At 47.0% G+C, this 9,682-nt stretch overlaps 1 protein-coding gene across 1 annotated transcript; it reads right to left on the reverse strand.

Moving 5' to 3' along the window:
- Positions 1-974: 974 nt before the first annotated feature.
- Positions 975-6,564, reverse strand: klhdc7a (kelch domain containing 7A). Its single transcript, XM_003229789.3, has 2 exons — positions 4,570-6,564; positions 975-1,949 (listed from the first exon to the last, which is right to left on the reverse strand). Exons 1-2 carry the CDS (start codon positions 6,489-6,491, stop codon positions 1,427-1,429), a joined length of 2,445 nt encoding a protein of 814 aa, XP_003229837.3. The 5' UTR covers positions 6,492-6,564; the 3' UTR covers positions 975-1,426.
- Positions 6,565-9,682: the final 3,118 nt, after the last annotated feature.

The following is a 9,682-nucleotide window of genomic DNA, read 5'->3' on the forward strand; positions in this document are numbered from 1 at the left end:
CTGGTCAAGGTGTTCCTGGTCAAATGATCCCTGGTCAAAGCAGCCCCTGGTCAAGGTGGTCCCTGGTCAAGGTGGTCCCTGGTCAAGGTGTTCCTGGTCAAAGTGGTCCCTGGTCAAAGCGGTCCCTGGTCAAATGATCCCTGGTCAAAGCGGTCCCTGGTCAAGGTGGTCCCTGGTCAAGGTGTTCCTGGTCAAATGATCCCTGGTCAAAGCAGCCCCTGGTCAAGGTGGTCCCTGGTCAAGGTGGTCCCTGGTCAAGGTGTTCCTGGTCAAATGATCCCTGGTCAAAGCGGTCCCTGGTCAAATGATCCCTGGTCAAAGCGGTCCCTGGTGAAGGTGGTCCCTGGTCAAGTGGTCCTTGGTCAAGGTGTTCCTGGTCAAATGATCCCTGGTCAAAGCAGTCTTTGGTCCAGGTGGTCCCTGGTCAAGTGGTCTCCCTGATCAAGTGGTCCCTGGTCAAAGAGGTCCCTGGTCAAGTGGTCTTTGGACAAAGCAGTCCCTGGTCAATGTGGTCCCTGATCGAAATGGTCCCTTCTCAAGTGATTTCTGATCAAAGTGGCCTCTGGTCAAAAAAAGGTTGAGAACCACTGGCATAGATGAAAAGAATAGAGTAAAATAATGTTCTTGGTATAGAAGAAAAAACCACCATTGATGTAGAAGAAAATGATGTCAACAATGTAGAAGAAAAGGACATTATTGGCATAGAAGAATAAACCATCATCAGCACAGAAGAACAGACCATAGTATTCCTGAAAATATTGTCAGGAATAGAGGAAAATAATGTTGTTGGTACGAAACCACCACTGTAGAAGAAAACGACGTCATCGGCGTAGAAGAAAATACAATAATCGATATACGAGGGCTATCCAGAAAGTAGGCTATGTTTTGGATTTTAAAAAGAACAAAGTATAGGAGAAATCATTTACCATATGCAGCTGAAAGACACATCCCAAAACTACAATCTCATGTATTCCCCATTGAAATTTAGCCACGTTTCTTATAGATAAATGAGTTTGAAATGTACTTCACCAGTAAATTCCCCGCTTGTGTCCTCAGCTCTTCCCCCTTCTCCCTTCCTGCAGCGTAGCCAAAACGCTGCGCTGCCAGCCACGCCCCCATTGTTGGAAACGGAGGAGAGAGGCGGCAAATTTATTGGGGCAGTACTTTTCAAACTCATTTATCTATAAGAAACGTGGCTAAATTTAAATGAGGATTACATGAGATTGTAGTTTTGGGATGTGTCTTTCAGCTGCATATGGTAAATAATTTATCCTATACTTTGTCCTTTTTAAAATCCAAAACGTAACCTACTTTCTGGATAGCCCTCGTATATAAAAAAAGAGAAGTCATCGACACAGAAGAAAAGAAGATCTCGGTATCGGTTTGGAAATATCCGGTGTTAACCAGGAGAAGCCTAAAAACGGGCTCAGACCCTCGTCTGCCCGGAGTCCTTGTCTGGAAGCACAAGAGTGACCGGTAAGAGGGATCCTTGTGGAGAAGGAAAAGTCTGTAACTCTTTGGTCCCGAACCGCGGGGAGACGTAATCCGTGAGGAAGCGGATATGGAACTGCCGCCCGATGCAGTAGACTAGATTTTCCACCACGGTGCATTGGAAGTAAGTGGGAAAGGGCATGGGGTACGTGGCGCATTCGTACCACAGCTTGGCCTTGGCGCCGCAGCGGTAGACGCTGATGCCCGCGCTCCGGTCGAGGTCGAAGCGGTAGATGAACCCGTTGGCGGTCACCATATCCGTGGTCCGGTGTTGGCTGCCACTAGTGAGGTTGGCCTTCCAGGTGTCCGAGCGGGCCACGTACTTCAGGAGCGTGTAACGCAAGGTGCCGCCTGTCACGTAGATCTCTCCGTCGCACGTGGTGGCCGTGTGGGCCACAGCAAAGGTGTCATTGGGCAGCGGTGCGACAAAAGTCCAGCGGTCAGTCCTTGGATCGTACCTTGGGAACAAATAGAGCTCTGTGTTATTTAACTGGTCTCACAGGCACGTTATCTTACTATATTTTCAAGTTATTATTGAGCATACAGGTGGTTACAAACATCTGACTTACAAACAACTCCTAGTTAAGGACTGAGACAACAGGATGTGAGAGTATTCTATCTCTAAGAAAGGAAATCCACTCCTCGTAGAGTTATCATCATGGGGAAGAGGTATATATTAGTGTTGTGCTTTTGTATGGAATTGCTGTTCGTTTTGTGTAGTTTCATTCATGTCGTCTCATTTTCGTATTTGGTTTCCGCTAATGAAAATGGGCCGTCTATACGACACGAATTTTCGTCTGGCCAACGAAAAATATGAAAATTTTCGTGCCATTGGCAGCAATGGGAGGGATTCTGAGGCTCTCCCCACGCCTCAGTTTCTGGGCTAGAGGGGTGAAAATCACCACAAACAGAGGACATTTCGATCCCTTTTAGCCCACCAACTTTTAAAATGCTTTGATCTTCCCGAGAGTACTATTGTTATTATTATTATTATTATTATTATTATTATTATTATTATTATTATTATTAGCACCCATTGGCACACACCAGATGTAATGTGGAGGCACTTCTCTTCCAGACTCAGCTTAGATTCCCAGAGTAGCTATTGTTCTCTCTCTCTCTCTCTCTCTCTCTCTCTCTATATATATATATATACATATATATATATACACACACACACACACACACACACGCTGTGCCCGGCCACATGTTGCTGTGGCATCAACCTAAGTGGGTTTTTTATTTTCACATTGATTAGCTGTGAATGAGCTCGCAGCTTCAAAGCATGGTTGTTTCCTCCCTGGAGGAATCCTTTGTTGAGAGGTGTTAGCTGGCTCTGGTTGTTTCCTGTCTGGAATACCCTTATTTTCAGACTGTTGTTCTTTATTTACAGTCCAGATTGTAGAGTTTTTAAATGCTGGTTGCCAAGTGTTGTTCATTTTGATGGTTCCCAGGAACCCAATAATAATAATAATAATAATAATAATAATAATAATAATAATAATAATGAATATGTAAAGCAAAGTGAAGAACCTGCTTTGATTGAAGTCAACAATCAGAAACTCCTCAAAGCACAGCAGACAAAAAACCAGTACAAGAAAACCGCACTACAAACTAGAGCTGACAGCTGGCACAACAAAACATTGCATGGAAAGTTCCTTGACAAAATTGAAGGAAAAGCTGAAAAGGAGAAGACCTGGCTCTGGCTCACGAATGGGACCCTGAAGAAGGAGACAGAAGGCCTGATCCTTGCAGCCCAGGAGCAAGACATCAGGACAAAGGCAATTAATAATAATAATAATAACAACAACAATAATAATAATAATAATAATAATAATAATAATAATAATAATAAGGAGAAGACCTGGCTCTGGCTCACGAATGGGACCCTGAAGAAGGAGACAGAAGGCCTGATCCTTGCAGCCCAGGAGCAAGACATCAGGACAAAGGCAATCAAGGCCAAGATCGAAAAATCAGGTGATGACCCAAAATGCAGACTGTGCAAGGAAACCGACGAAACCATGGATCATATCCTCAGCTGCTGTAAGAAAATCGCACAGACAGACTACAAACAGAGGCACAACTATGTGGCCTGAATGATTCATTGGAACTTATGCCCCAAGTACCACCTCCCAGCAGCAAAGAACTGGTGGGATCACAAACCTGCAAAATTATTATTATTATTATTATTATTATTATTATTATTATTATTATTATCATCATCATTATTGCTCGGTGGGCAACTATAGTCCGGCCCTCCTACGGTCTGAGGGATTATGAACTGGCCCCCAGTTTTAAAAGTTTGGGGACCCCTGCTTTACACCCTGCAGCAGTTTGGGGGAGGATGGACCAAGGATTATGGGATTTGCACTACCTTCATCCAAATCGCCTCCCACTGCAAACCCCATCGGCCACAGATCTGCAGCAATGGGCCCATTCATAATATCCAAAACAACACAATGCCCTCTATTTATTTATTTATTTATTTACAGTATTTATATTCCGCCCTTCTTTCTCACCCCGAAGGGGACTCAGGGCGGATTACAATGAACACATATATGGCAAACATTCAATGCCAATAGACAAACAACATTCAGTTTTAGACAGACACAGAGGCATTTTTTTTAAATATCTTCCAGCTTCACGATTTCCGGCCACAGGGGGAGCTGTTGCTTCACCGTCCATTGGTGGCTGTTCTTCCTCATTCTTTTCCTCGTGAGCAGTTTTATGGTGTTGTAGATTAGTTAAATTAGCCTCCCGCATAAAGTGTCCCTAAATTTCCCTAATTGACAGATTCAACTGTCTTTCGGGGCTGCTAGGTCAACAGCAAGCCGGGGCTATTTTATTATTATTATTTTTTTATGGTCGGAGGCTTAACCCGACCCGGGCTTCGAACTCATGACCTCTCGGTCAGTAGTGATTTATAGCAGCTGGTTACTAGCTAGCTGCGCCACAGCCCGGCCCCCTACTAATAACCCGGGCACCGCTGGGTCCCCAAGTTAGTAAATAAATAAATCCCGAGGAGGACCCTCTGCTGACCCATCTCCCTCCCCATCCCATGACCCATACGGGACCTACCTCTCGACTGTGTAGAGGCACTCCCCGCCGATGGCGTAGAGGTACCCGTCCAAGGCGACGAGCTTGCAGTGGGGCCTGGCTTGGTTCAACGGGCAGATCTCCCTCCAGATGTTGGTCAAGGGGTTGTAGCAGAAGACCCGTTTGGATGGCCGCTGGGCCCTCCCTCGTCCTTCGCAGCCGGCCACCAGAAAGAGGTAGTTGAACATGCTGCACACGGCGCACCCTTTGGAGACGGCTTCCAGCGGCATCGGCGTCAAGGGCTGCCAAGCATCCTCCCGGTCATCGTAAAAGCAGAGTCTGCTGGCCAGGTTGGAGTTGACATCGGCCACCGTCACGTACTTCCTCCCCCGCTGCCTCCGCTTCAGGATCAGCTCCCTCTCGGCGGCGTTGAGCCGGCTGTAGATGCCGTGTGTCCGGAGGACTTGGAGGTAGTTGTCAGCCATGACCTTGTAGGCCGCGTCTTGGAGGGCCTCCAGCTTCTGCTTCTTGGCCAGGGACAACACCTCGTGGCAATTCCCCAGGTCCAAGTGGACGTCCAGAGAGGACTCGGGTCCGAGCGGGACGTGGAAGAACTTGGCCCCGGCCACCTGCTCCACCGTCGGCTCCTCTTTTGTGTCACTTTGGAGGCTCTGCACGGACCCCATCAGTGAGGACGTGGAGCTGGACCGGGCCTTGACAAGAATTGGAGTGTCCTTCCCTGAAGACCCAAGTGCTGGAGAACCGAATCCTTTCATGGGCACTTGAAGTTCGGGGTTGTCTACGATTTTGCGGAAACTGTCGTTCCGAGTGAAGGTAAATCTCGATAGTGGGTGCTTCTTGGTGTTTCGTTCTTCTCGACCTTTAGGTTTCGGAACATCTTCTCCAGAAGATATTTCTGTGGCCTTCTGAAAAGTTCTTCTGTCATTTCCATGGTCTGAACGAGCTTGATCAGGTTTTGGATACAAGTTCTTCTCAGGTTGGTTGAGAACATGGAAAAGTTGAGTGTCCACAACAGAATGGGAGGACGTCTTGGTCTCAACTGATTGAAGATCGTAGACTTTGCCTCTCAGGTTGGGCTCCGTTGGGCCATCACTTCCTTCCTTGGACTCCTTCCCTTGGATGACGTTCTCCTCGATTTGAACCTTCGCGACAGACGAGAAGGTGAAGGAGGAATGGGTCCGCGTGTGACTTTGCTTGAGGACCAGACCCAAGTCAGATGTTGCCTGAAACGAATCGAGCTTTTCCTTTGGGATTTCTTGAATCTGGACTAAAGATGGACTTGGACCTTCTCCACCCAGTAGATCCCCTTTCTCTATTTTTGTGGAGGACCAGTTCTCACGTTCAGGTTGACGTTCTCCAAAGGTCTGTTGCTCCCCACATTCATCAGCATCCCATCTGATCTTCTCAGGATTGCAAAAAACATACTCTTGGAAATGTGGTTCTTCTGCCGTGACCTCAGCTTGGTTTCCATAGCTAAGGAGGCCTCCAGAAGTTCCTTTTTCCTCCTCCTCTGACACCAAGCCAATTGTTCCTGGCGGGTCTCCAACCCCAAGGTGACTAACCTTTGTCCGCTCTGCTTTATCTCTTCTCTTGACAGGTGTGCCTCGGAGTCTGGACCTGTCGGCAAATTCAGGCCTACCTGGATCCACAGGTAAGTCGGCCGAGCCGCTGTTCGCCACTGTCACTTTCATGTTGTCGACGCGTCTCTGTCTCACTCTCGTTTCGACTCCGTTCGTCCCACCGAAAACCGTCTCCGTCCGTCCCGTGAAAACCGTCTCCTCTTCTGCTTCGACACCCCCATCGTCCCCGGCTCTAGCAGCACGGGATTTGCAATACCTGTATGCCAAAGTCAACAACAGCACAGCAGCGGCTGAAAGAGCCAGTCGTCCAACTAGTTGCATTTCGGACACCTGGTCCCTGCCGGCTTGGACTCCGTGGGTCATTCTCTTTCGTCAGGAATGCGAAAAATCCAATAAAAGTCTCAGATTAATGATTGCCAAGCCGGGACAGGGAGGACGAAGAGCCCTGCCTCCGTTGCCTCTCCGGAAGGTGACTTTTACCTGCCGACAGGTAAGACGAGAAGTCTGTTTCTCCGCCCGCCCGGGTGTCCGCTTACCATGGCAGCTTTGCATGTTTACGCAACGTGGGCCGGGCCGGACCCAGTCTAACAGAGCCTAGGATTCCCGAAGAGGACTTCGGTAAATATTCATAATCGTATCTATTGTGTCATGATTTTGTCGAGCTTGGATAAATACAACCGGCGTTGCAGGAAGGAGGAAGTTTAAATAGGCACAGGAATCTACAAACAGATTCATTTTTCCACCGGGAACCTTTCGTTGCCCTCTCCCTGGCTCGGGTTTCCAAACCTTGCAAAGCATATAATGCCTTTAATCCTATTTTCACTTACTCTTTGTCCCCAAGGGCTGAGAAATATTAGGATTCACATTAAAGGTAAAGGTTTCCGCTGACGTTAAGTCCAGTCGTGTCCGACTCTGGGGGTTGGTGCTCATCTCCATTTCTAAGCCCAAGAGTCGGCGTTGTCCGTAGACACCTCCAAGGTCATGACTGCATGGAGTGCTAATACCTTCCAACCGGAGCAGTACCTATTGATCTACTCACACTCTGGGGGTTGGTGCTTATCTTGTAGTTCAAGGTAAAGGTAAAGGTTTCCCCTTGGCACTAAGTGTACTCGAGTGTGACTCTTTGTGTTGTTGCTCATCTCCATTTCTGAGCCAAAGAGCCGGCGTTGTCCATAGACACCTCCAAGGTCATGTGGCCACTGGCATGACTGCATGGAACACCGTTATCTTCCCGCCAGAGCGGTACCTATTGATCTACTCACACTCTGGGGGTTGGTGCTTATCTTGTAGTTCAAGGTAAAGGTAAAGGTTTCCCCTTGGCACTAAGTGTACTCGAGTGTGATTCTTTGTGTTGTTGCTCATCTCCATTTATGAGCCGAAGAGCCGGCGTTGTCCATAGACACCTCCAAGGTCATGTGGCCACTGGCAGGGCTGCACGGAGCGCCATTACCTTCCCGCCGGAGCCATACCTATTGATCTACTCACACTCACAGAGCCGGCGTTGTCCGTAGACACCTCCAAGGTCATGTGGCCTTGGGCATGACTGCATGGAAGGAGTTACCTTCCCATCGGAGCTGTACCTATTGATCTACTCACACTCTGGGGGTTGGTGCTCATCTCCATTTCTAAGCCCAAGAGCCGGCGTTGTCCATAGACACCTCCATGGTCATGTGGCCATGGTCATGACTGCATGGAGCACATTCTATTTCTGCATTTGATTTATTAAAATACAGTAGAGTCTCACTTATCCAACACTCGCTTATCCAACCTTCTGGATTATCCAACACATTTTTGTAGTCAATGTTTTCAATATATCATGATATTTTGGTGCTGAATTCGTAAATACAGTAATTACTACATAGCATTACTGCGTATTGAACTACTTTTTCTGCCAAATTTGTTGTCTAACATGATGTTTTGGTGCTTCATTTGTAAAATCATAACCTAATTTGATGTTTAATAGGCTTTTCCTTAATGCCTCCTTATTATCCAACATATTCGCTTAACCAACATTCTGCCGGCCCGTTTATGTTGGATAAGTGAGACTCTACTGTACTCCCATCCAAACCCAAGTAACGAAGGTGGAGGCATTACTTTTCATTCAACCCTATACAAATACACAGAACAAGGATCACAATATAGTGGATACAAGTTTAAAATTCACCCATGTCTTCTGACAGTTTTAATCTTGAATTTTAAACTTGTATCCATGTTCTGTGTATTTGTATAGGGTTGAATGAAAAGTAATGCCTCCACCTTCATTACTTGGGTTTGGATGGGAGTATTTTAATAAATCAAATGCAGAAATAATCCTTAGATATTGTGATCATTGTTGTTTTGAGGAGAAAGGAAGGCCCTTTTTTCCTGCATTCGAGGACAAATACGGGTCAAAATTGCCCCATTAAAAAGATTGCATGGAGAGTTCCAGTTCCTAACCAAAGGGGAAATCTAAGGCCTATTCATGGACGTAAATAACCGGAGGGCCACAAATGTAAGCTTTGGAACTGGAAGCAAAGACAGAACGTTTTGCTGCAATCTTATCCCCGGAAAAACAGGTTGCGATAAACCTCCGGCAAACATGTACATTCTGTCTCCACTTTCCCCCCAGGAACCCGTCGGCACAAAGGCAGGATGTATTTATTTTAATCTCGCCTCGACTGCGCGGACGGCGTATCTGGATCAACGTGGCCCCGGCGGAGAGCCGTCGCGGTGAAGGTCAAAGCAGCCGACCTTGTGGCAAAAGTTCGGAGAGTTCGGAGCTTGGGAAGGAACTTTTCTCCAACGTCGGGAAGCCCTGAGCTGCATCCAACGAGAACAACGACTAGCAGCTGAAACGTGCCTCCGTCGAGTCCTTTCTGGTTGACTTTGCAAGGTTGTTGGAAGGATTTATTATGGCAAGTACGAGGGCTGAATGAAAAGTAATGCCACCACCTTCGTTACTTGGGTTTGGATGGGAATCTATATATATAAATGAGTGATGGCATCACGGCGACCCACAAAACAACAAAACTACAGGCCCCCCAACCTCGAAATTTGACAACACAACCCATCATCCATGCCTCTGTCAGGGTATTGTGTATTGTGAAATGTTAAAATCAATCTGGGTTATTAGAAATGCCTTATGTGTTAGTTTTTCGGCAAGGCATTTCAGCAGTTATGGAGTTAATGAGAGTCTGCTATGATTGATGTATCACAGGACCAATGGGGTCAAGTTTGTTTTGACCGGGACTTTCTTTCTTGTTCCTGTGGAATGCAGAGGAGTTTCCTGAGCAGAAGAGCAGTGTGCTGTGTGTGCATGAGTTGCTTCGGCAAGCACTCATGGAGAGAAGGACTGATTTGCTCTATTTTGTATATAGTCTTGTAAATAAAGATTGATTGCCGCTGGATTTCCAACCGAATCTTCGTCTGCTGGAGTGTGTTTGTCCAGTGCTGTTTTTCCACACCGGGAGACAGTCTGGAGTGAAGGAGGTGAAGACCGGGATGGTGAATTTTTGGATTTCACTCTGCTTCCCATCATCCCCTGACAGCCTCTAGGTTGATACAACAAAAAGAAA

This window comes from Anolis carolinensis, unplaced genomic scaffold (assembly GCF_035594765.1).
Source record: "Anolis carolinensis isolate JA03-04 unplaced genomic scaffold, rAnoCar3.1.pri scaffold_15, whole genome shotgun sequence".
NCBI classification, from domain to species: domain Eukaryota; kingdom Metazoa; phylum Chordata; class Lepidosauria; order Squamata; family Dactyloidae; genus Anolis; species Anolis carolinensis.

Excerpts from the sequence above, each read along its gene's own strand:
- klhdc7a (XM_003229789.3), bottom strand. The coding sequence starts at position 6,491 with ATGACCCACGGAGTCCAAGCCGGCAGGGACCAGGTGTCCGAAATGCAA. Across the intron at positions 1,950-4,569 it reads TGCCTCTACACAGTCGAGAG|GTACGATCCAAGGACTGACC; the intron begins GTAGGTCCCGTA and ends TTTGTTCCCAAG.